Genomic DNA, 25,395 nt, shown 5'->3' on the forward strand with positions numbered 1-25,395 from the left:
GTAGCATAGAACTTTAACGAAATGTGCTTCATGATATATATTTATATATTTATAAATATATATATATTTATACATGTCGTACGTTTTTTTAGTTTGCTCGAAATTGAGAGTTATCAGGGCGGATATCCAAATGAAAGACACCGAACCCTTTAATTTTCTTATTCCTTTGAGCTTTCAGGTACCAAAAAGTACCCCAGTAAAAAGAGTAGGTAAAAAACACATTCGTACATCGTTCGTGTTCATCAACATGCATGTTTTATGCCTATATTCCGCCAGCCTTGTGGATGTACCCATCATGGGGATGCCTCGGCTTCTGTGCGACAAATTAAAGTAATTTGTTTACACAGGATTCGGAATGCAAAAGTCCAATCTGGTGATCCTTTGTAATTCTAGGCCGGGTATCCTCACGCATTCTGCCAATATTTTTGGTCGAGCGTTTTTCAATTTGGATGACAGCAAGAAAACAAGATATCATTAAAGACACTAAGCCTTTTTTTTTTTTTTTTTTTTTTTTTGGCGCAACTTTCTCTATCTATGAGAATACATGTTTGTGCACGGCAAATGATCTCCAATGGTCACCTGTAGGACAGTCAAAGAAGGCATAAAGCGTCTAGTGATTGGATTGTATTTAGCCAATTACGCATCCCTCTATTTGCTCTCTATTATCCGGCAACTTGATGAGTAAAGACGCCTGTCTGTGTGTTGGCTCACTCATCATGCATGCATTTATGTCAGCACTCGGGCCCTCTGGCGTATCTAGAAATCGACAAAGAGAATGGAAAGAGGGTGGGAAAGTAGGACAAGTTGCTAGAGCCAACAAACAAAGGAGAAGTATAGCATTGATGAAGGAATTTCCTTTCTCTTCGCACTCAACGCAACGCACACACACAAAGACGCCGTTTATTGTTAATCACATGCGCTGCTTAGGGAATCATTCGAAGACGTTTTCTTTATTGTACCGACAAGTCAATGCAATTAATTATATCTGTCTAGACCCATCTAATTAAAAGGAAATACACGCCTGTAGTAGAAAAGCACACAAGTATCGCTTCAATAGCGACTGTCCAGGCTCAATATGAAACCATATAAACATCTAAACATTGCCACATGCTGTTGAACAATACTTTTAACATATTCCTGCACTTTCCCAAGGCATGTATCAGTGCTTTGACAAACATGTATCCTTTGATGACTTTGTTACAGCCCTTGGATCGAGAGAGTACCTGGAATAAGTGAAAAGCAGGAGAATATATGTATTTACTGATGACTGGCATAACTTCAAAAAGCTTATCTCAGAGACGAGGATATCTATTCTGCGCCTCAGTAGCTACCGTAATCCTATTGAAGTGTTTTAAGGCTTTATTTTGCATCATATTTTGAGAGTTGGTTAACTAACAGTCGGATTTTATTGTTTTGAACAATGCAGTGAACTTCGGGAGGATTCTAACTAGTTCCCCTGGATGGCGGTCATTCAAGAGAAATCAAACAATTCTGTTAATTACTGCTAAGTCCAGGCAGATATGGAAATACAACAGGTACTGAACAGTCGCCAATGGTATAGGATTCGAAGTCAAAAAAAGCTAAGAGTTTCACAGTTGCTCTTGTCGCTGTTACGTGTCAGCACAAAAAAAAGTATCTGTTTGCGCTATGTTTTATGGAACTAGACTACCAAAACCAAGGCCTAGTTGCTTTTACATTATGGCTACATCTTAAACGGAATATGAATTGAATAAAAGAAAGCTCATTTATTGTTATTTACTATTATTTACTATTATTTACTATTATTTACTATTATTTACTATTATTATTGTATCTCACAACTTAGCACTTTAGTGACGTTTTCGATGGTACATGTACATGTACATGTGCTTGTGCATAATGTGGGTATGCTGTTCTCTCTTGCCAGCTTCAATTCTCGATCAATAGCCAAAGTACTACGTCTTAATCCTTTCAAGCCCTTTTTTATTTTAATTTTAATTATTTAAAACAGCGCACATTTTCACGCGCTACATTCTTTGAAACATTTAATATTAGCCAACCAGAACACGTCAATTGGGCACGTCAATGTGAATCTTCATGGACCTGCATCCTGATTTGATAGTTTTTTATTTTTTATTTATTTTATTAGGCATTTCAGGTGCTAATAGTCATAGTCCATGTCAACACCCAAGCTCGATCCATTTTTAACCGTGTTCAATTTTTGGTCATTGTACATATCAGCAATCTGCTCGCTCGTGGTCGCATTCTCCGGCTGTTTATCATCACGGACACGAATGAATCTCGGGAACCGGAGCGAGATACCCTTGGTTGGATCTACAATGCCAACCGCTGCCTTATAAACAGGACTGACAGATAGATCCGCACATTTAATTTCCCAGATACGGACAGGGGCAAACCAGACATCGGGTCTGTTACCCTCGCCCAGCATATAGTATGACTTTGGTTCAGGGATAACATGTTCCTTGAGCTCCTTATAATGATCCTCCAAATCTTGCTCGCTGAATCCAGTACCAATCTTGCAAATGGATTGGTACACCTCGCGATCAGGATCATAGCAGGCTAAAAGATATCCCCCATAAACTCCTGTACGCTTACCTCGACCCACGTATGCACCAATCACAACTAGGTCAATGGAATCCCCTACTCCTGAGAGATAGTCTTTCTTAACTTTGAGCCAGTTTCGGGATCTTTTTGAAGGCTCATAGGTTGCCTCCGTGCCATTCAGTGTTTTCACCATCAATCCTTCACAATTTTCAGCAACACTTTGATCAAGGAAGGTTTGAATGTCCTCGATTTGAGTCGAGTTCATACTTTTTGCGAAAGCAAACTCTCCATCGACTTGGTTAAAGTGCGTCAACAGCAACTCACGACGTTTCTCAAGGGGCTCACGAAGAAGTGATTCGCCGTTGAAGTATAATAAATCGAACGCAAAGATGCAAACCTGAACCTTGATATCCTCTTCTTTGACATCCTTGCGCTTACGTGTGCTCAGAACTTGGAAAGGCAGAATGCACTTTTGTTCACGATCCCAGGCAACTGCCTCGCAATCCAAAACAAATGATTCTGTATCTGGTTTAGCGAACTGAAATGAGCGGAAAAAAAAAAAAAAAAAGTCAGTGATAAAAAAGAATACAATACATAAATCGATTCATTAAATCTATACCTTGTGTAGCCGCTCCATGACATCGGGATATTTGTTTGACATATTCTCTGAGTTTCGGCTGTAGATTTTCATACTTCCATCCTTTAGCTTATGGATTTGTGCGCGCTCACCATCGTATTTATACTCGCAGGTAAATGGAATACTTTCGAACCGGTCCAAAATGTCTGTCAGTGCCTTTGTTGGATGTGCCAACATGGGTTTCAGAGGGATGCCTGTCAGTCAGCAAAGCAGGAGCCAGTGAGCAATGGTATTGGAACAAAGTTTACAGTCCATTTGAGTGATCAGATCCTTCACGTTCTTATCGAGCTTACCAGGAGTTAATTTACATGCTTCTTGAAGTCCTTTGATATGATCTTTGAGAAGCGCCGGGACAATTAGATCATAGCATGGCAACTCACTATTCAGTAATTATAGAATGCCAGTAATGGTAATTAATTATAATGAAATCGTCTTTATTGGCAACTCACAAAAGGAATTGGGATTTACCTGTATACAGACTTGACGACTGATGCAGCATCCTCAAGTTCAACTTGCAACTTTTCCTTAGATAATTTCTTTATATCTATAATGGGAAGAGATGGGATATTAGGAAAAATATGACTTTGACTCAGCATAAATATATTTCTGAGCGAAGCATATGAACCTACCAGGTCTAGACAGAACAATAGCCTGTGCTAAAGCAACAACGACAGTCCTCTCTGCCAGCCCAATCCTCAATTTGCCTTCCAAAGAGCGCATAAGGTATTTGGCCTCTTTGTTACGACAGGATACTAGGAGCAGCTTAATCTTGTCGACTTTTTGTTTTTGAGACTATAGGCAAAGTTGAAGAATTTTAATGGTCCTGAATTGCCCACGATGCCTCGTACTTTTAATCTAGTACCGCGTCTTATACATACTGAGTTTCCTGATAATGAGGCAATGTCTTTGAGGGTCTTGAAAACATGCGATATAGTCAGAGCTTTAGGCTTAAACATTGTTGGTTGGTTACTTCTACTGTTCTACAATTTGCAGAAGTGATATTCTTTAAGTCTACGTTCTGTTAATATACGAGGCACTGCATTAATTGATGCCAATTAGCAACACCCACCATGGCAATAGCACCAAGATCTCCAATCTCGGCATAGTCGGCTTTGATTTTTTTCATTTCTCGTCCAGTTGACTCTGCAATGGCTTTCATGAGTAACGATTCTCCAATTCCCAGTTCAATTCCTTCGTACTCCGGACAAAGCTAATATGACAAAAGGTGATGTTTTAGTCATTAAAATAATTAGACTCTTCTTGCTATAGTAACGCCAAGTCTTCGCGCGTCTTTTATTGCTCACCTTATTGATGGAAAGATAGATGACGGTAAGCAAACTCTCTGGACTCTGTCTAATAACAGCAATCAGAAACTTAACAAGATAGTCCAAAATCTGGAGACGTTTTGTTGTTCCTTCAATCTGTTCAAACGTCTGACACAGAGCCGCGTATGGAACACTAAAATACGGCGCAAGCAATAAGGTTAATATCCTTCGTCTTTAGAGTATAAAAGACCATGCCAGTCACAGTGCTCTAGCTTACGGCTCGCCTTTCTTCCATGATGCCGAGTCCATGTCTTTCGAACTTGACAACATGTCAGCCCTGAGAAACACAAGAAGAAAATAGTGAATTAGCCTTCTTTCGGTTGAAATATATGCGTGATAAATACTCTCTAAGCTCAGGGCAAATTGCATCTGCGCTGGAAAAGTACCATTTGGCTGCAGCTTGTTTGATCTCAACAGCTTCTTGCAGTTGCTCGATTTCATTCACTTGTGCATCTGCTTCGTCATTACGATCTTTTACTTCTTCAGAATCTATGGTCTCCATTGGTTCAGATTTCTTTAGTTTTGGTTCAGGTGATGAATCAGTTATCGATCCTTTTGTTTCGCAAGGCAAAATTGAGTCCAGTTTGAGTTTTTTCGTTGTAGCTGCAAGCTCTTCCTCTTTTTGCTCTTGCATAGAGTGGATTTTGGTCTCATTGACTTTCACTGCTGCTTCTTCTATTTCATCATCGGATTGGATTGTTCGACGAGACCTCTTCTTTACTTTGAAGGTATCTATAGTTGGAATTAATAGTTTTCGTAAGAGTTCCATACTATTGTTATTTTGCCACCAACACTCTATATCAATTCAACGAACCTCCTTCAGTATCCTCTTCCATTGCCGATTCCTGGACAGCCTTAGCACTTGTACCCCCAGATCCAATGGTATTATCAGCATTTGTCCGTGAATCTGAACTTTGTTGGTCTACATTCTTGTCCCTGGCTGAATTACCGCCTGACGCCACCAAAGCTGCTTTTGGTCGGCCAAATGATCTATTTAAGTTAAAGAGGAATTATTGTTTGTTTAATCTCTGCATTGATGAGTAGTATGCTATCTGACTGAAAGAGCAAGTATGAAGAATAATTCTCGGAGCAAGCATACAGGCGGCTCTGATGTAATGTCATGGTTGTTAGTGGTCAAAATAAATGAAAGCATGCTAAAGCCAAAAACCAAAATATAGAAAAAAAAGGATCACCCCTTAATGAAAGGTTAATTGAAAAGACAAAGCAATTCAAATCATTATGGCCGCTCCGGCATGGCACCATATGTTGCTCAATCTGAGTGGGTTAAATCACTACTGAAAGTGCAAGTATGTATTTACAAAACTGACCTTTATAGTGATTAAAATTTTGTTCTGTTGATGGAATGGTGCTAAAAGAAAAGTCTACTTCAATTGGCGCTGATAGAATTGGTACAATGATCCAATGTGTAGTTGAATTCTATGCATGGGTGTGTGTGCCTGTGGAGACGAGCCATTGGAGTGGATAACACAAGTCTGCAAATCCAATTGATGGGATTGAATAAGGGTGAGTGTAACATTAAAATCATGAGCTATGATATCATCAGAGTTCTAGCTGGCGGCTTTTTGGCCTACTCTTTTGGAGATCTCAATTGTTTAAAAAAACCTCCTCATTTCTCATGGTCCAAGTTTCTAATCCTGTTTCCACATCCAATATTACCGCCATGCCAACTGTTGATCCTAATGCTTCACACGCTACGGTCGCAAAGAGTTCTAGTCAGAGTAACCTCACTGGTGCCAATTCAAATGCTGGCAGTGGTGGTGTGCCCCCCAAGATCATTAACCCTACAAAGCAAGCTTTTACTCAGCAACAATCCCCCATTCATTCCTTCCCTGGTGGGATGAATACTGGCACAAAACCCGTTCCGGCTGCTGCTGGACCAAGCAGTAGTGGAGCTAGTCGAGGCAATGCGGGAACAGCCGGTCATACTTTACCCATAGCTGGGAACACTGTTGCTGTGGGTGGATCTAATAACACAGCTCGTACTAAGGCGAAGCAGCCCATGAGAACAACCAAGACAAGCCAAAAGCTGACATTGTTTCCTGAAGAAAAAGATGTACCAGTGTTGGAGGACGATGACGACTTTGACACCACAACATACAACCAGATTGGCCAACTCTCTTCTGGAACGTAAGTCATTAGCTATCTCTGTTCTTTTTTTTTTTTAGTGTAGCCATCTGATCTTGTCGAAGTTTTGATGATAGGATCACTTTCCAAGTTGGCTGGGATCTTTTCTATCCTATGGCTCCTCTTGCAACTTGGTTTTAAAAAAAAAAAAAAAAAAAAAGATCACTGAATTGATTATATCAACGGAATTTTTTCTATAATACAAAAACAGATCTAGGAATGAGGCCCACCGCATGAGCAAATTGGACAGACAAAAGCTTCCTAGAGTCATTGCGTACTGTACAGCATCTTCCTATAGGATGGATGACCTTTTCAACTATCTTCAATCACGCAAAACGATGAATTTCTGTGCACCAAAGCGTTTCGATGAATGGTAAGTTGTTGTGTTCTCTTTGTTTTATTAGATATGCTTTTTTTAAAGAAAAATAAACATACTCTAGTTATTAACTTTATCGATTTCTTTGCTTCATTTTGGTTCCAGCATCTACTCACCATTCTCGTACACAGCGTCTTCAAAACCGCCGACAACCGCTGATCTTTTGGGGTTGAACGAACCAAATGAGTCTCGTCTCTTGGAGCAGCAGCGCCTGAAGGAGTCAACCCCTGAGCTGTTCTTCTTTGATTATGGTGTTACTGTCATCTGGGGAATGTCAGAGCATGAGGAGTCACGTCTATTACAGGAGATTTCCAAATTCGAAGAGGAGAAACTTGGTATGTGTATATCACAATCTCTTGGCAAGTTGGGGGCCAGTTATGACACTAACATCCGTCTATAATATTTATCTATGCCCTATTTGCAAACTGCAAGATGATGAGGATGTCGAGACTGAAGAGTTTTCATATTACTACAACTCTGAGTATCAGCCCAGGTATAGTTTTTGAAATACCAATTACGCTACATTAGGACAACCTATAGTTCATATTTTGCAACGTCAAAATATGACTGCTGATCCTTACCTATTTCGCTTTTTCAACCACTAGGATCTATAACGATGTAATTACGCTTAAAAGTGCAGGAAATTATATGGTCAAGCTGACCATCTCTCATGCTATTGCTCAATCGGTCAAAATGACTCTATTTGAGGGGCTTATCGAGAATACTATCAACGCAACAAAGCATATTCCGCAGACAATGGCAGAGACGGGCAAGGTTCCAATGTCAAGGTACAGTGTAACAGCCACTGGAAGGCAGTAATACACATTTACAAAAGAAACGTATACTGAGGCTAGACACGTGTCGTATCAACACTTCTTGTGCCAATAGGACGGCTATTACTAAGAAGATCGGCCAGCTCTTCATTATGAGAATTAACGTAAACCTTGTCAGCAATATTCTGGACACGCCCGAGATTTTCTGGTCAGAGCCATCTTTTCAGCCACTTTATTCAGCCATTCGAGGTAAGAGCAATCGAAGGGAAATGAATGCTTTCCTGGTGACTAATGAATTGAATCGTATATTACAACATGTGATAATGTTTTATTGCTGTTCTGGTCATCTCACTTTTAGGTTATCTGGAAATTAATCAGCGAGTTGAGTTGTTAAACCAGCGTACCACTGTGATCAGTGATCTCTTGGACATGTTAAAAGAACATCTTAATTCTTCTCACGGTGAACAACTGGAATGGATTGTGATTGTTCTCATTTTCTTTGAAATCGTCATTGGAGTCATTACCATCTGTTTGGATCTTTTCAGCTACACCAACCGTGAAGGAGGCCATTCATTATAAAAGCTAAAGTTTTGGAAGATGTGATGAAGAATCACTGCTCTACATGGTTTATTCCAATAATCATGTACAGTTATGGTGTCGTCTTGAGGGAATAAAGACTTTGCTTGATATATTTAACCATTGTGTATTAAGTTGTAGGTTGACTATTTCCGCATGTTAGTATTCTTTCAAAGATCATCGTACTCTCACCTGGATATATGAAACCTGAGTTTGAGCTGAACCATTATCTGCTGCAACAGCTATTTTGTGGAACAATGAATTCTTTCTGATTAATAGATTTACATTAATGCCTATACCCCACCATTGCATGATGGGAAGGTGTAAACAAAAAGGATCTTTATTTAAACACTTCGATGCCTGTTGTTGTAGCTTTATGCGATACCAATCTCCTGTAGCATTTCTTTTTGTTTCTTCTTCTGCTCCTCCTTGTCCTGCTCGGTTGAATATAGATTAACGGACCCCAGCCATGTCTTAGTGTCGCCTCCATATGTTATTGTTCTCTCTTTATCAAAGCCATACTGAATGTATCTTTTCAAAGCCGCCGTTTGTATATAAGTGGACATAACAAAAACCCGTCGGAATCCCTGCTCTTTAGCACTCTCCAACAATGTCTGAATCAGCATCTTGGCAATACCCAATCGACGATAATTAGGATCTACAGACAGCCGACGTAGTTCTGCATCCATCACTTCGTTGGGCTCTTTGAATGATTCTTCAGTCCCTCCTTGCGCCAGATGTTTCTTCTTCAAATAATCCGAATGGGCCCAGTTGTCATCCAAGGCAATACAGCCCATCACCAATTGTGGATGAGTTCTCAGACAGGCTACCCAGAACTGAGATCGATTTTTACGTCCCTTTGTAGCAAAGGACTGAGATTGGTAATAGCCTTGGATATCACCGAGGTCGTCATTGAAGCAGTTAGTGATGTATTCTTGTCCGATTCCCAATGTCCATCGATAGATTCCCATCAATGTAATTAAGGTCACGACAATAGTCACTAGAGCCCAAATTAAAACGGTTGAAGGCTTTATGAACTGTAGGATAATTCCCTGTGTAGATCCAGGTCTTGTCAGTGTCTCTGCCACGTCCTTTAGCCTACCAAACGAGAGCCTTGTAAAGGAGAACAATGATGATAATGGTGGTGATGATGGCGATGGTCCGCTGACGAAAGAATTATGTCTGGTATTGATAAAAGCGACCAAAGCAAGCTCAATCAAAGCTGTATAAATGAAGGACTTGATCAAGATGGAAAGGATAGTGCTGCGATGCTTGGCCTTGGAGAGGAAAATTGGATAGTCGACCCAGTGGAAGCCCTTGAGAATGATGGGGACAACTTGTTCGTGATCCTCGGCCTTGTAGGGCCGGATCAATATTTCTGAATTGTCAATCATGATCATTGATTTTCCCTTCTTGTATACTGATATCGGATATGAGCTTGATTAAGAATGAAATGAAAACGAGAACAAGACAGAGAGGGTAGTTTTCCGCCAAAGAAATAATATGAGGTAATCGAGGGATGTGAGGAAGAGAGAAGTTCTGCCTTTTCATCCTGTATTTTTAATGGAAACGACTTGTTTCGTGGCTTAACATCATGATGCGTTCCGGATAACTGTTTTACATTTTATCAGCACTCGCACCCTCTTTGCGCGGCATGAGAAAACGACTATTTTTTGCCTTGATCTATCTCATTAAACATCATAGTGAGATTTCTACATACATCTATTATTTTATTGGTTTTTTTTTTTTTTTTTTTTTTTTTCTATGAATGTAATGGTATCATGATCACAAAAGAATGAAAACGATTCAAAGGCTGTGCTTTGGCGCAACAACACTTGCTCGCTGCCGTCCCCCTCCATGAACGGGTGCTCCAGCCACTGTAGTGATTGAACTGACGTACGAGGCACGGGCAGAATATGGTTGTGAACTTTGATAGCCATTCTGAAGACCTGGAGGCATCTGATAAAGATGTGGGTGTTGTTGATTTTGTAATTGGTAGGATAGTTGTATTGGTTGTTGTGTTTGTTGAGGGTGGAGTGATGACGGATACTGTTGTGGGGGCTGTAGCAGTTGCGTGTTATTGCCATTGTTGTATCCGTATTCTGGACCATACTGAGCCAAGCCTGAACCAACACCTTGATTTGATACCATGCCCACAAGATTAGCATTAATCCCGTCAATCTTATCTTTCTTTATCATCTCAACCTGACTAAAGGATACCTTATCTGGCTTGGGCGAATGTGAAGGTAAGTTATTGACCATCTTTTCAAGCTTCTCATTTCTCTTAACGTATGCCTCAAGTCCGATGCCTGAAAAGACGACTCCGACCATGAGCCACTGACTAAAATTGAGGACATGACCGTAAGCGACGACGGAGAGCAAGATAGTGAAGAGCTTGCGAGTGACCGTGACTGTGACGAGGGACAAGGAGCCGAACTGCTCGAGGGTATAAAAGATAAAGCACTGTCCAAGTGCTCCACAGATGCAGAAGAGAGTGATATCCTTGGTGATGGCAGGGTGAGAATGGCAAAACGCCAGCGCATTGCTCAGCTCCGAGTTCAAGGGATTGAGGAGCCACAGGGCCATGAAGGCTGACATGAACAGGTTCATGAAGCACATCATCTGTTGCCCAGTAACCTTGAATGTATGAAAGATTTGATCCTGAGTAGAGTTGGTAACGCCATCAATCGCCAGGTTGATAATAACGAGGAGTATGCCATACAATGAGCTGTTGACTGCGCCCTTCTTTTTATGTTCGTCAAACGGCGCCAGTAACATAAATCCGGAGACACCGATTGTGATTAAGGCTACACAGACATACTTGTAGGTTGGAAATTTGCGTCGATACAGTATAATGTTCATGAGCATGACTGGTACGAGTTTACATGACTTTGTGAGTATCATGGTTGGATAATCGATGTGTTTCAGGGCTGCATAGGAAAAAGGCGAAGCAATGGCGTTGAAGAAGGCGACTTGAAAATATTTCCCTAAAAGCATCCTAGAAGGTGTTTCCAATGGTTTTCCTTGTAGCTTGAGATAGAAGAAGGCAGTTGCGGATGCAGTGATGGCCTGAACCATGTTGAGGAAGATGAAGAACTTGAACTTTGCATTCTCTTCGCCATAGGGTGTTGTAGAGACCTTTTCCTGGAAGAAACCCCACGTTAGAAAGCATGTATAAATGCTACAGCATTAGAGAGAAGAACAAAGGGAAGAATAAGCATTTGTTTATTTTTTTAATTTTTTTTTTTATCCTCTTGAGATATTCCTGAACACCCAAGCATGATCGTCCAAGGTATTGTCATCCTGATCGCTCTAGTGTTTAAATATTTGAATCTTCCAATTGCTTGTCTTTGTTGGTACTATTTCCGTGTAAAAAAAAAAAAAAAAAAAAAAAAAAATGAAGGGACTGGTCCTGACTATAATAAACTGTCCATGAATTCCAGATCCAAAGTGTTTTATTATTATTTGAGACGACAGTTTTACCCAACAACACAAATGGCTAGCTTTAGCATTCTTTGATGATGCTTCTACCCTGTGGGCAAGAGGAAAAGGAAGGGGACAGAACAGGACAGTAAAAAAAAAAAAGAAAAAAAAAAAAAGAAATAAACAATCGAGGGTCAAGGAAGGCGGGCTTCTTGCACGGGGACTAACTTGACTTGGACTTGTAATATGTAAGAAAAAGGAAGTAGATGGATGAGAGACTGAGAGGAAGGAAAGAAAGAAAGAAAGAAAGAAAGAAAGAGAGAATGTGTGCAAGGAGAGAGAAAGAGAGAAGATGGGTAAATGGATGGAATGAAGCAGGTCAATGATGCTGATGAGGCGAGCTTGCCTCTTTTTTTTTTTTTTTTTTTTTTTTTTTTCGTTCACTTGAATCTGTTTTTTTGCTCTTCTATTTAAACCCTGTCGAATCAGATTCAGGCACAGGCTCACCATGGATCGATGGTAATGCTGTTTTCCAGTCCGCTTGTCTCTCTCTGATCCCATATTGCTCTTCTAGACTTAAAGACTATCGAGTCTGTCTTCGAGGGCATTCTTTCTTTGAGATGTGTTTTATTTTTATTGACCTTCATTTGATTGATGTGGGGATGTACATGTGTATTGTCCACAGACTCAAAAAAAAGGGGCCCAACTCGATGGATTTACACATGGAAGCGAAGCTAGAAGCATAACTGTTCAAACGATTGGTCCTCAATCCACTTCGATCTGTGCAATGGCAATGGTGTGATTCAACAAATTAAATGTTATTTGTTTATTACAATAATATAATTGGCTGGGCTATGCTTTTTGAATAATTGGTGGCGTACAAGTCATTTCCATTTCATTCCACTCATCCAATGACTCTCACCATTGCGCGGTAGTTTACAATCACTCTTTCATTCGTCTTTCTTTCTTTCTCTCTCTTTCTTTCACTCTCACTCTCTCTCACTCACTCTCACTCACTCTCACTCTCTCTCACTCTTTTTTTTTTTTTTTTTTTTTTTTTTTGCACATCTTATTCTTCCTTCCTGTCTCATTTACTTTTATTTTGTCCAAAAGCTTATCTTTGTTCTGTGTGATTACAGCCACTGTCATTAGGAATTTTGTGAACAAAGCATTCTTCACGCTTGCTCATGAAAGACACCATCAACTTTTACCGCCAAGATCAGGCATATGGGGAGTTCTCCAATTTTTACTTTGCTCCCATCGTCTTTCGAGGCATCGAATGGCCAACTACAGAACATTACTTCCAAGCACAAAAGTTTGCTCATCTGGAGGACAAGAAATGTGTAGAGATGATTCGGATGGCTGATACTCCAGGCAATGCTGCAAAAATGGGCAGGAACAGAGCATGGCCGCTGAGACCAGATTGGGAAGAGATCAAGGACGATATTATGCGAGAATGTGTGTTACAGAAATTTTTGCAACATCCAAACTTGGCGGAAGTCCTTCTCGGAACAGGCACTCGTTATCTCAATGGTATCCAAAAAAAAAAAAAAAAAAAAAAAAAAAAAATTGATGAGCTAACGGATTCAGCGGATCGAAACTGATAAATCTTTTTTCACGTATTACCACAATATTATTATGAGATAGAGCATACACGAAATGACCGTTACTGGGCTGATGGAGGAGATGGCAAGGGTAAGAACATGTTAGGCATTGTGCTTATGGAGGTCAGGGAGAAAATCTCAAAGATGACACCTGAGCAAATCCAGGAAGAGATTAACCTTGCGCGTGCTGTGCCTGGAGAATAATCTGAATCAAGTAATGTTCTATCTACTAGTTTTTTTTTTTTTTTTTTTTTGATAATAAACCTGTGTCCTGTCCAACACCAACAAGAGTCACACACGTTGCGAAGGAAAGAGCTTTTGCAGTTCAATGCAACAGCTGTAAAGGCTCAATTAAACAAAGAAACATTCCAGTGTTGAGCAAAATGGCGGTTGTGGAAGCTGTGGAAAAAGTGAACTAGTAAAATGTAACTTCTCTGTCTCTCCCTTTTTTTTTTTTTTTTTTTTTTTTTTTGTGCCCATCTTTACTTTCATCATCTCATTCTTTTCCTTTGCTCATTTAAATTGATCTCATCCATCATGTCTGACACGGTTGACTCTGCTGCAGCAATTCAATCAACCGAACGTACAATTAAAGCTAAAGCAACGATCGACAAACACCAGTCGATTCTTTTCCGGATTAAGCTTCAGGATGCGGCTGGGAAACATGTACCCGTCTTTGAAGTGGCTAATAAGACGATCGGGTTCCTTTGCAGTAAGGATGCTTGGAGCTTAATGCTTGTAATGTTTTATAGCGGCCATTAGTTTGTTTTCAAAGATTAGATAAAAAAAAAAAAAAAAACATTAATATTATTACTGATTGCAACTGTTATTATTATTATTGCCAGGTGCTGGCCGTTACGCTGTCTGTCAAGAACTTTCAGTTGTATGGGAAAGAAAGGAACTTTGGCTGTGTTGATTTTATTTTGACATGTCCAATTTAATTTTATTTCATTTAACCATCTATTTATTTCAATATATGCGTTTGGTAGATTGTTGATCGGTTTTTAGAAGCAAACCCAAGCTTTACAATCATTTATATTTCACTGGATAGTTCAGAGGCAGCGTTCAACACAACATTACAGACCCATCCACGTTGGTTGGCGATCCCCTACAATGATCCGGTCAGAATCGACATCTTGACAGAGTGGCAGACACAAGGTGTACCTTGCTTGCATATTTACGACCCTGTTGAGCATGAGATCTTGACCAGCTGGGGAGGGTCCTGTTTACGATTCAACTTTGACCATTGTATGGAGGACTGGAAGCAAGGGTACCAAGGTGTCACATATTGGCAAATACTCAAGGGCTGGTGGTACTATAATGCTCCAACAGGCGTGTTTAAAGACATGACGGACGAAGAGTTGGCTGTAAAGGGATTCCCATCATCAGCAAGCCCGAGTTCAAACAGTGGGGACAATATTAGTCAAGATCGCGTAGAGTCCAAGAAGGACAAGTAAAAACGATTGCATGTGTAGAAAATTTGTATGTGTGAAGGTATAAAGAATACCCCATGTGTTGAATTGCTGATGTTCACCGGACCCTGTTCGGATACAAAGAAAGAAGAGGATGGGACAACCAGGGGACCCCGACCAAGATCAGGTTTTTTTTTTTCTTTTTCCGCATTGTACTTTTCTACTTTTTTTTTTTTTTTGTTCAGCTCAAAGGGAAGGGGGGAGGGGGTCCCCAGGAAGAATGGACCTCTTTTATTGTTGTTCTTGAGTAACCCGAGGACGTGGATTGTGCGTATGTTTTGAATGAGTTGAAATGAATCAAAGATCTGTAACATCAGCTTTCTCATTGTCCATTCGCCTCTTGGTTGGTCCCTTCCTTCTCGCCTTTTTCTTTTTTCTCTCCACTCGACCTAATTTTCCTTCCTTGGGCCTGCTTTCTTTTCTTCCTTCTCTCTTTTTCTCATTTGTTCTTTCTTCTTTTCCTTTCTTCCTTCGCCTTCTCCCTACTCCTGTTGCCTCTCAACCCAACTGGTATCCCTATCGATCTCCAGGTAAAAAAAACTTTTACTTAGCTTGCTCTAGATGGCTCTCACTCGTATGCTCAATGACTAGTATCTGCTATACCAGTAAGTAACCTCCGAGGAATATAATTATTCCCAGGAAGGCACCGTATTTCGCCTCCTATGCTATCACATGAAGCGCTTCTACAATGAATACCTTAAAAGGGAAACCATTTGTAGGAAAACCAGGGGTTGGGAATACAGAGAATAAGATGGATACTGGTGCCTGTCAATGTCAATGTTGTCTAATGAAAGTGGAGTTGTGGAAACAAATAGAGCATTGTGCGTATTTTTTTTTTGTTAAAGTTCCGCAGGCAGGAAAAAAATAAAATAGAAAACGTTTCTTTTCTTTTTTTTTTTTTTTTTTTTTTTTTTTACTTCTTCTCTTTCTGTTTCGTTCTCTCTTGTTCAATTACTCTTTTGCTTACTCTCCTTTCTCTCTCCTTCTTTTGGTTCGCCGATTATCATTCAGGAATTAGAGCTGGACATCCAATCATTCAGTTTACTCGTCAACAACCGCTTATCATTTTTTTTTTCTTTTTTCTTTTTCTCTTATAATAATTCTTGTTTTGCTTGGCCCAACTTCCTCATCGGTTATAAAGTAGAATATAAAAACACACAATCAGCATCACATCATGCCAACTCATTCATTCCCAGTACTTAACCAGCAATTCATTGTGGACACAAAGTACCAGTTCATTCGCGAGATTGGTCAGGGCGCATATGGTGTCGTCTGGTAAGTGGGTTCAAAAAAGAAAATAAAAATAAAAAATAAAAATAAAATTACAGAGAGCCAACAATTGCGATTTTGGTTATTGTATGGTATTTCTAGTGCTGCAAAGAATACGCAGACTGGTGAAGATGTGGCTATCAAAAAGGTCACCAAGGTCTTTGAAAAGGCCATTCTTGCAAAGCGCGCCTTACGTGAAGTCAAGCTCCTGCGTCACTTCTCAGGACACGAGAATGTAAGTTGTACCTATGATTTGTATTCGACATGTGTTCAACCGTTTGATATCTTCATGTGAGTGTATCGTATTCTACATGAGAATATGTACGAAAAAATGCGCGCCTGGACCATTCATGTTTCTGGATATTTGGGTTTGGGTATCAGACTGTTTTCCTGGGCTCCCTCACCTTTCGAAAAGGAAGGAGGAATAGTAATAAAAAAAAAAAAAAAAAAACAAGCATATTGCTCGCCTTTCGATTGGAGCCGCAGGATATAGCCACCCCCGTTTTTTTTTTTTATTTTTTTTTTTTATTCGTTCTGTTCTCTTTGGTGGACACGCGGGAAGATTCTTGTCCCCAAGGAATTAGTGGGTCTGGGAAAAGTGTACGGGAATAAGAGACTGCTTCTGGTGGTCGAAAGCTTCTCTAAACTTTAAAAGTTTAGACGATAGACTTGGCTGACTATAAAAAAACATTCACTCAAGGAATTGAGTGAATGTGTATGTTTGGGAGGTCTCAACCGGGGAGCTTATGTCTGGAGCTAGTCAATAATGGAACCAATGTCATCATGAAAAGAACTGTATTACGACTTTATTATTATTATTATTATTTTCTCTGGCGGTTGATGGTGTTACTGACTCTTTTTGCGCTCCATGCCCACATGAAGGAGAGGAGGATCGAACAGTTGTCTTTCTCGGAGATATGAGCTATAGATGCAATTTATTTGCAATTAACCGAATGAATACCTTATTTTTTTTTATTTTTATTTTTTTTAGATTACCTCTATCCTGGATATGGATATCACCAATGTGCAGGACTTTAATGAAATGTAATGAATGAGACAGAACATAGACTCAAATAATTGTTATCGAAGAATAACTTTGTGATCAGTTTGTCTGGACAGGGGATCGTTCATCTATTTATATCCAACTTGTTTATATTCGCTTTATTGATGTTCTTTCCTTTCTTTGACTGCACGACATGCTTTCAGCTATCTTGTCCAGGAATTGATGGAGGCGGATCTTCATCAGATTATCCGATCGGAACAGCCCTTGACAGACGCCCATTTTCAGTACTTTATTTATCAAATTTGCCGCGGACTCAAGTACATTCATTCCGCCAATGTCCTGCACCGCGACTTGAAACCTGGTAACTTGCTCGTCAACGCCGACTGCGAACTCAAGATTTGTGATTTTGGATTGGCTCGTGGATTCAGTGATGATGCAGAGTCAAATGTTGGCTTTATGACCGAATATGTTGCCACTCGTTGGTATCGTGCCCCTGAAATCATGTTAAGCTTTCAAAGCTATACCAAGGCCAGTACGTGTTACTTGATCCTTCCTACCTCCTACATCTCTCTCTTTCTTTTTCTTTCTTTCTTTTTTTTTTTTTAATTCACCAGATGAGGTATAGTTCAAATAACAGTGTATTGATATTCTTCTTTTCTTCATCTTGTGCCTTTAGTTGACATGTGGTCAGTGGGATGCATTTTTGCAGAAATGCTTGGAGGAAAACCATTGTTCAAGGGACGAGACTATGTTGACCAACTGAATCAAATCCTTCAGATTCTGGGAACACCTGATGAAGCTACTCTTCGACGTGTGGGTAGTGAAAGGGTAAGCAAAACGGGAATGTTGTCACGATGTGATACATTGTAGAGCTCAAGCTTTTTTTTTTTTTTTTTTTTTTTTTGCATGTTGGCACCTGCAGTATTGCCCTTGCACAAAGAGCATATGCGTGTGCGCCTATGCAAACAGTAACATGGAGCTTTATGAATGACCATCACAATGTGTACAAATGTATTGAGATCTCTAAACACAACATCCTTGTACTCAACATCATAATTGGAACGTCTAAAGTATTTTTAAAACAACGGTCCCTTTCTGTAATTTTTCTGATTTACGCCCACTGGGGGAAACACAGGAATGATGACAGACTAATAGATATCCGAAAGGGCGCCTGCAGAGGAAGAGCATGCAATAACATGTCATAGATGGCGTACAAACAATAGTCAGCATTAATTTCTTTGACATCATGGCCATAACAATAGCCATAAATTGAAAGTAGTGAAAAGCACCTCAATTTGGATTCATAGCAGAAGATGCTAACAAGCATTTTTTTTTTTTTTTTTTTTTTTTTAGGCTCAAGCGTACATTCGAAGCTTACCCCGAATGCCAACGATTCCTTTCCAACAGCTATATCCTCGAGCCAGTCCTTTAGCCATTGACCTTCTGCAAAAGTTGTTGAACTTTGATCCTGCTGCTCGCATCACAGTTGAACAAGCCTTGGCCCATCCTTACTTGGCTGCCTACCATGAGGAAGATGATGAACCTGTTCATGAGAAAGCCTTTGACTTTTCTTTCGAGGTGACAGACCGTATTGATGAGATGAAGAGTAAGTGAACCTTTATTATGATCGAGCTATAATCTATTGAACATAACTTTGAAGTTTTTTTTTTATTTTTATTTTTATTTTTATTTTTATTTTTATTTTTATTTTTATTTTTATTTTTATTTTTATTTTTATTTTTATTTTTATTTTTATTTTATTTTTTTGACGTCAAAAGAATTAATGGTTTGGTGTTTCTTTTGCTTTGTCAATAGGGTTGATTGCACAGGAAGTCATGTCGTTCAAGGCAAGTAAAGAACAGGCATTAGGAGCACAGAATGGAGGATTGCGCCGGGCTGCCAGCCTATCAACTGCGGACCGTAACGCAACCACAACAGCAGCCAGAAACACACCGCATGCCAGCCAACAAATCCAAGAGGAGCCCGCTGTGGCAGAAGAGGCACCTGTTAATCACTTGGCATCATCGATGGAGGTAGATGAGGATTTGGAACGTGAGCTGAGTGGTCAGGCCATGCAAGCATAATCTCTGTTACTGTGCAAGCCTTGTGCAAATCAAACAAAATCAGACAAAAATTTTTGACCCACACGATAAAAAAAAAAAAAAAAAAAAAAAAGAGAGAGAATGAGAGAGACAGAATGGAAGAACAAAGGAAGAGAGCGAGCGGTAGAGACAGCGGCAAGATTGACTAGATGTAAAGGCACGAAAACCGAGATGCATTGATGCTTAATAAACTATATGGACCTCTCTAACTCTGTGATAATAAAAGACTATTTATTTTTATATTTATTTTTTATACTTTGTTTTTCTTTTCTTTTCTTTCTTTTTTTTTCCTATTCGGTCTTGACGAACTTGGATCGCTTCTTGGGCAAGATGATGGAGAGGACAATGTCTAATGCCAAGAAGCCTGCCATGATGTAGATACCCAAGTACTCAATATGCTTGATTGCCGTCAATGATTTATCCATCTGCAAGAGATCAAAGGGTACAGCTGCAAAGTATAGGGCACTGGTGGTAAGCAACCAGGTGATTAAGCCCCAACCAGCCTTTAGAACTGCATGGATCACTCCGGTCTTTCGAGCAATGAATGCACTGATGGGTCGACCAAACCGAGCAGCCAAACGACGTTCGGTCTCCATGTCCAGAAACTCGAGTCCGAAGCAAAAGAAATAGCCAACATGGGTTCCATGCCAGACCGCCAAGAAGAGCAAGACCCCAAGGGCGGATAGATTCTTATTACCCAGGAATCGAAGACGTTTGAAGACATAAAGCTTGGCCCAGTAATTGGTGTTCATGTTGAACGAGCTGATGATCTGTGCCAATGATGTCGCGAATTCATAATTGATCGGGTTTACATTCCTCAAACCATCCCATTCAGGGTGACCTTCGGCATCATAGCCGTTGAATGTAATACCAGAGAGAACACAGGGTCCTTCGCCAATTGTCCAGATACCAAGGTACTATTGCAGGTGGATAAAGAAAAGAGAGTAAAAAAACAAAAAAAAAACAAAAAAAAAAAAAGATTAGAAAAGTGTTATCAAATCGATTGTTCATTGGATATGATTTTTAACAATAACACGAAGACAAGGTTGATTGTGCCCCTGGAAAAAAAGGAAATACACATGCACGCATGAAAGAAAAAAAAAATTCCACATGCAAAAAGAAGTGTATCGTTGCAACTGTTGCATAAATGCTTCTGATTGCCCCTCACAAGGACACAAAAGGGCTCGTGCCAACTTTGTTCGCTTTGTCCTTTGTGGTTTTTTTTTTTTTTTTTTTTTTTTTTTGATTCATCCGCGGAGGAATGGGTTTTCTTCAATCATCATTCACACTATTCACGTTGTATACCTTGTTTAGAACAGTCTTGCCAGTCCACCAAAAGATGAACAATCTCTCCCAGAAAGGACGCTCCGCAAAGGTTTTAGTGAGTAGACCAAGAGTAGGGAAATAGCTTCCAAGGACTTGACCCAATCCCAAATAAAAGATACCCAACAGAAAACAGCGTGTCGCGTAACGTAAGGAACCTTGAGGGATACCATTGGCAGTGATGGCGGCAGCATCTTCACGGGCGGCTTCTTGTCCTGCACTCGCGGGCACGGGCACGCTAAAGAGCTGCATCGTGATGAATTTCTTGTAAAGTGAGAACGAGAACTGGGGTCCCACCAAGAACGCAAAAGGGAAAAAGGCATAAGCGATGGTTTCGGCCAAAGAAGGCAACTGAGTCAATGCAATATCACGCCCAAAGGAGATCGGCGTCTTTTCTCGGACAGGCACAGGATTGTCTGGTAATGCCTTAGCTTGGAATGTATTTGCTTCCTTCTTTTCTTTTTCCTGTTGCTGATCCTTGGAAGTTAGTGTAGGCTTGATCTTCTTGGACTGTCCATCCATGAAATCCATACCATAGCCAATCATGCGCAGGCATTGAACACATTGTTGCATTGTGTAGCAGATGTCATACTCCTCTGTGGCTGAATAGCGGTATGACAATAACAAGTATCCAAAGTTGAACACAAATGAAACAGAAGATGCCAAAGTCCTATTTTTAGGAGCAATCGCACCCAAGATTCGACAGATGAGCCAAGTGCCAATGCAAGTCGTCAACGGATGCACAATGTCATACGAATTGAAATAATACGACATTGACAACCCTGTCAGAAGGAAGAAAGTGTTGCGAACTGATTCCCCAATGATGGACGATGTTTTGTTAAGAAAAATGAGTCGGTAAACGATCGAGATTGGGTAACCAGCCAAGATCGTCAACAACAATCGGAGCGAGGGCTCGGGAATGCCAGAAGCATCACTAATCGACTGTGTCAGACCATAGTCTAGAAATGGCGCCAGTTCCCGAGGTGCGAACCATTGGGGAAGGTATTCCTGGTGGAGCTTATGGATAAACGTGTCCATATTTTAGGGGAGAATGGAAGAGGACTAAGGGTACAAAGAAAAGAAAAAAAAAAAAAAAAAAAAAAAAAAAAGAAAGAAAGAAGAGAAAAGAAAAGAAAAGAAAAAACTACGTAGGAAATAGAGATGGGGACACAGGCCCCATGCAACGTCAACTTTGATATAATCATGCATTTTTGCTTATCAATTCCATTCTACCAATTTTTATGACTGTGGATGCAGAAATAACTATGTTGTGATGGGAACACTATGAAACCTGACGAGTAAAATCCTAAACATCTAATAGCACAGCTCCTGCCTTCATCAGCCTTTCATCGCACGGCTGGGGGGGGGTATCTTCGCGAATCACGCGCTCAGAACAAACAATCGCCTGCACTGTTTCTGTAGCTGCAAGACGTGACCCTTGTACAGAACAACTCAAAAGAAAGAAAGAACAAACGGAAAGGAAAAAAAGAAAAAAGAAAAAAGAAAAAAGAACACAGAAAAGCAATGGCCTCTGTAGCATTTATGGATAAATCCTGCAAACAGTTGTTGTGCAATTTGTGAGTACACTTGTGGCCTGGCATGTCTGCGTTTAGTTCTGAAGATCGTTGTTCGAGCCGCTACCAGGTACAATCCGCATCATCCCAAAGCCTTGTTGCAACTGAGGGGTTCCATTCGCTCCATTCCCACCACTCATATCGAGACCGCTCCCTGTATTGTTAGTACCACTGTTAACAGTCTGCATGTTAAGAGCCTTGCCCTGAAGCTGCGCCTCTAATTCCTGATTCCTGTTTGATTGAGAGGCTACCAATTGCTGAAGATGGCGAATATAGTCAACTGACTTGCGGAGGATTACACCTTTGTTAGGCTTATTGGCAGAGTCGATATAGCAATCCGGCAACAATGTAGAAAGCTCTTGGATCTTTTCATTGATATTGTCGCGTCGACGTCTCTCGACTAAATATCAGATATCATACAAGAGAATCAGAAGCCAAATATAGTGATGTTAAAATCAATAGTAAAATAATAAATAAAAAAGATAAAATAAAATAACGGGTGGATAAATAGGAGAAGTCTTGTAGCGTACCTGCATTATGACTCTCACGGCGTCGTCGCCTCTTCTCATTCAAAAGTACAGCACGGTTATTGGTCCTACATAATAATGAATCAATCAAGAGCAAGAAAAAAAAAAAAAAGTTAGTGAAGATATACATGTAAAAAGGGAGCGTGTAAAGGAGTTTTTTTTCCCACCCAGATCATTTCCCACTGTTTCAATGGACCACAGCGGCCGCATCTGAATCTTTCTGCTCGATTTGAGAGCGCCATCAAAAACTCACACGCACACAGAAAAAATCCTCAGAGATGGTTGTTGTCTCGAAGACAAGTCAAAGAGCAACCATGACTCTTTGGGCAATTTGGCAAACACAAAGAATTCGAAGCTAGGCAGATTACGGATCAAGTAATGCAAATGTTCCCTTCGCCACCTTTTTTTTTCTTTTTTTGCAAGATGCTCCTGTTTACCCTCATGGTATTTTCAATCTGTTTCTCATAGACATCTCTTTTTCTAAAACGCACATGCTTCGGAACACTAAAAAAAAAAAAAAAAAAAAAAAAAAAAAAACTTACTTTGGATCGCTCCCTTCTTCGAAAAGGCTATCCATCATAGTCATCTCCCCGGGCGCAAAATGCAGTCCCGATGGAGTTTCATACGACCCCACGGAGTGACCATCGGCCCCCATACCACCAAACCAGTCAGATCGCTGGACGGGCATTGACATGCTGTGGAAGGGGTTGGCAGGAAGTGAGTTTGGATGCATAGGACGACCAAACTTCATATCCAGACCACGGGTCTTGGGCAAGCTAAAGTCGCCATCTGGGAAGAAATCAGACTCTAGTCCAGGGGAATATAACGAGCCAGCTCTTGGTGATTCACCATAGGATCCAGGTTGGATGTTGAGAGGAACAGGCTTGGTAAATGAGCTTGTACCGTTATTGTTAAGGTTGGAGGTAGCGAAATCATCTGCGCCATCAAAGTCGTTTAGAGGTGAGTTGAGAGGCGAGCTAGAACCGGGTGAGAGCATGTTGCCTGGTTCACCAAAGTCCATTTCTGAGGTCAAATAGTCGGGAGAAACAGTCTCCTTCTTAATCGTTGGGTTGCCTGCCGCAGCAGTGCCAAGACCAATGCCATTGCCCAAATTTCCAAGACCATTGCCACGCGCGAGTAAGGCTTGGTTTGAGAGAAGGGAAGGAGTCGTACTTGTGGATTGCGGTGGGAAGAGTGAGTTCATATTCTGGAGTTGTGACATATCCATACGATTCATAGACAACTGCAAGAGACCGGGGTCAATAGTTCCTGCAAAAGAATTGTTAGGAGTAGAGGTGTTGTTGATGCTCTGATGATTTGCAAAAGACATGGGAACTGGTACAGCCATTGGATGTGTCTGTGTCTGTGTCTGTGTCTGTTGTTGTTGCTGTTGTTGCTGAAGATGATAGTTAGTAGGGAACTGCAGCTTTGGTTGTTGTTGTGTAGTCTGTTGTCCAAACATGGGTTTACAGTAGCTGTCGTTGTCGTAGAAGTAGGTCGTTGCCGTTAGTTTTGTCAGACTGTGATTGATGCTGTGACAGAAGAAGAAGTGGTGCTGGTGATAGTAATGACGGTAATTGTTAATAGCAGTTGTAGCAGTTGTAGCAGTTGTAGCGGTTGAAGCGGTTGGGGAGGTAAAAGAATGAGATGAATGACAGAAATAAAGGAAGGAAGGTTTAAAAAGATTTCAAAGAATGAAAATGTGGAATGAACAGAAAGATGGAAAGATGGGGATAAAAAAAATGAACCCCTCCAAAACCATACCAATCAAAGCGTATTTGACGATGAATTTTGCCAAATGTATCACCATAATAAATTGTAACCGATACAATCGGGCAGACTTCCCATGCTGCCCTTTTTTACATTCACTCCATTGCATGTTGTAGTATATCCTTTTTCATTATTTAGTCCACATTCTGAGAGTAGACCATCATCCTATCGACTGGTACAATCGAACCATCGAAAATAAAATAAATAAAAAAAATAGAAAAATAAAAATAAAAAGGGGGGAGGCTGGCAACTAAAACAGAAGAAATCCATTCAGCACAGGGGCTGGATCTGGAAGTGTGCTGTCGCTCTTCTGTTACCGCCCTGCTCTTCGTCGTTCGCATGCATAAACATGGATATGGAATATGGATTGTGTACAAGGTAATTTGCATATCGGATACAGCAAGGAAAAAAGAATCTAATGGTCTTTTTTTTTTGTATCATCAAAGATCCATCAGGAAAAAAAAAAAAAAAAAAAAAAAAACGTGGAGTTTGTGTGGCCCACATTCTTTCTATCTGTTGCCCCTTTCTTACGTTACAGTTAGATCTCAGGGGAGAGAGAAGGGCTTATTTTTCTGTTACTGTTCTCGGGTACCACAGCCTTGACGCGTTGAGGCGATGCCATGTTGACCATGTGGCTCACACTTTACACTTCAACGCCAGCACCTCCCTTATGCAACCCCGCTTGTGTCCATGTCCATGTCCATGTTTGTTAGCCCATAGAATTGCCATGTGCGAATGAACAACCACAATGATATATTTAAATATACTCGAAAACAAAGTACAAATCGAAATGTCTTACCGCATGTAAGGTGTGGTAGCTGTTTTGTGCATGTGTACAAGCATAATGTCGTCATTATCCGGATTTTTCTTTTGGATCGATCGATCTTTGTAAGCGTATGCTCCTTTGCCTAGCGGAACCAGCTCTTCCGTCTCCTGTATAATCTTTTCAAAA

General features: G+C 40.4%; 10 protein-coding genes across 10 annotated transcripts; 5 read left to right on the forward strand and 5 right to left on the reverse strand.

Moving 5' to 3' along the window:
* Nucleotides 1–2,129: 2,129 nt before the first annotated feature.
* On the reverse strand, nt 2,130–5,645 carry BCR41DRAFT_424095 (DNA ligase 1). The gene is made up of 12 exons (XM_022030372.1): nt 5,606–5,645; nt 5,321–5,496; nt 4,893–5,238; nt 4,724–4,783; nt 4,486–4,639; nt 4,251–4,391; nt 4,060–4,161; nt 3,811–3,973; nt 3,650–3,725; nt 3,475–3,560; nt 3,164–3,375; nt 2,130–3,082 (listed from the first exon to the last, which is right to left on the reverse strand). Exons 1-12 carry the CDS (start codon nt 5,626–5,628, stop codon nt 2,141–2,143), a joined length of 2,481 nt encoding a protein of 826 aa, XP_021879025.1. The 5' UTR covers nt 5,629–5,645; the 3' UTR covers nt 2,130–2,140.
* Nucleotides 5,646–6,103: 458 nt separating this feature from the next.
* BCR41DRAFT_358427 (hypothetical protein) lies at nt 6,104–8,485 on the forward strand. Its single transcript, XM_022025043.1, has 7 exons — nt 6,104–6,654; nt 6,863–7,024; nt 7,133–7,362; nt 7,460–7,520; nt 7,633–7,815; nt 7,916–8,049; nt 8,159–8,485. The coding sequence occupies exons 1-7, from the start codon at nt 6,143–6,145 to the stop codon at nt 8,377–8,379; spliced, it is 1,503 nt and encodes a 500-aa protein (XP_021879026.1). The 5' UTR covers nt 6,104–6,142; the 3' UTR covers nt 8,380–8,485.
* A 248-nt stretch (nt 8,486–8,733) lies between these two features.
* On the reverse strand, nt 8,734–9,900 carry BCR41DRAFT_358430 (hypothetical protein). The gene has a single exon (XM_022025044.1). The coding sequence runs from the start codon at nt 9,774–9,776 to the stop codon at nt 8,751–8,753; it is 1,026 nt and encodes a 341-aa protein (XP_021879027.1). The 5' UTR covers nt 9,777–9,900; the 3' UTR covers nt 8,734–8,750.
* Nucleotides 9,901–10,156: 256 nt separating this feature from the next.
* Nucleotides 10,157–11,966, reverse strand: BCR41DRAFT_325496 (UAA transporter family-domain-containing protein). The gene is made up of 2 exons (XM_022021588.1): nt 11,860–11,966; nt 10,157–11,557 (listed from the first exon to the last, which is right to left on the reverse strand). The coding sequence occupies exons 1-2, from the start codon at nt 11,886–11,888 to the stop codon at nt 10,183–10,185; spliced, it is 1,404 nt and encodes a 467-aa protein (XP_021879028.1). The 5' UTR covers nt 11,889–11,966; the 3' UTR covers nt 10,157–10,182.
* A 907-nt stretch (nt 11,967–12,873) lies between these two features.
* On the forward strand, nt 12,874–13,607 carry BCR41DRAFT_339295 (hypothetical protein; the record flags this gene model as incomplete). The annotated part of the gene is made up of 2 exons (XM_022022152.1): nt 12,874–13,332; nt 13,447–13,607. Exons 1-2 carry the CDS (start codon nt 12,987–12,989, stop codon nt 13,605–13,607), a joined length of 507 nt encoding a protein of 168 aa, XP_021879029.1. The 5' UTR covers nt 12,874–12,986.
* Nucleotides 13,608–13,880: 273 nt separating this feature from the next.
* Nucleotides 13,881–14,905, forward strand: BCR41DRAFT_424100 (hypothetical protein). Its single transcript, XM_022030373.1, has 3 exons — nt 13,881–14,115; nt 14,249–14,286; nt 14,393–14,905. The coding sequence occupies exons 1-3, from the start codon at nt 13,941–13,943 to the stop codon at nt 14,858–14,860; spliced, it is 681 nt and encodes a 226-aa protein (XP_021879030.1). The 5' UTR covers nt 13,881–13,940; the 3' UTR covers nt 14,861–14,905.
* Nucleotides 14,906–15,120: 215 nt separating this feature from the next.
* BCR41DRAFT_358434 (hypothetical protein) lies at nt 15,121–16,092 on the forward strand. Its single transcript, XM_022025045.1, has 2 exons — nt 15,121–15,480; nt 16,017–16,092. The coding sequence occupies exons 1-2, from the start codon at nt 15,168–15,170 to the stop codon at nt 16,076–16,078; spliced, it is 375 nt and encodes a 124-aa protein (XP_021879031.1). The 5' UTR covers nt 15,121–15,167; the 3' UTR covers nt 16,079–16,092.
* On the forward strand, nt 16,050–18,761 carry BCR41DRAFT_309212 (kinase-like domain-containing protein; the record flags this gene model as incomplete). The annotated part of the gene is made up of 6 exons (XM_022020943.1): nt 16,050–16,150; nt 16,247–16,379; nt 17,136–17,188; nt 17,351–17,679; nt 17,824–17,975; nt 18,501–18,761. The coding sequence occupies 6 exons, from the start codon at nt 16,050–16,052 to the stop codon at nt 18,759–18,761; spliced, it is 1,029 nt and encodes a 342-aa protein (XP_021879032.1).
* A 670-nt stretch (nt 18,762–19,431) lies between these two features.
* BCR41DRAFT_339299 (MBOAT, membrane-bound O-acyltransferase family-domain-containing protein) lies at nt 19,432–21,663 on the reverse strand. The gene is made up of 2 exons (XM_022022153.1): nt 20,555–21,663; nt 19,432–20,166 (listed from the first exon to the last, which is right to left on the reverse strand). The coding sequence occupies exons 1-2, from the start codon at nt 21,608–21,610 to the stop codon at nt 19,540–19,542; spliced, it is 1,683 nt and encodes a 560-aa protein (XP_021879033.1). The 5' UTR covers nt 21,611–21,663; the 3' UTR covers nt 19,432–19,539.
* Nucleotides 21,664–21,933: 270 nt separating this feature from the next.
* BCR41DRAFT_358440 (helix-loop-helix DNA-binding domain-domain-containing protein) lies at nt 21,934–24,330 on the reverse strand. The gene is made up of 3 exons (XM_022025046.1): nt 23,216–24,330; nt 22,677–22,741; nt 21,934–22,546 (listed from the first exon to the last, which is right to left on the reverse strand). Exons 1-3 carry the CDS (start codon nt 24,133–24,135, stop codon nt 22,182–22,184), a joined length of 1,350 nt encoding a protein of 449 aa, XP_021879034.1. The 5' UTR covers nt 24,136–24,330; the 3' UTR covers nt 21,934–22,181.
* Nucleotides 24,331–25,395: the final 1,065 nt, after the last annotated feature.

Source organism: Lobosporangium transversale (genome assembly GCF_002105155.1).
Source record: "Lobosporangium transversale strain NRRL 3116 chromosome Unknown BCR41scaffold_33, whole genome shotgun sequence".
NCBI classification, from domain to species: domain Eukaryota; kingdom Fungi; phylum Mortierellomycota; class Mortierellomycetes; order Mortierellales; family Mortierellaceae; genus Lobosporangium; species Lobosporangium transversale.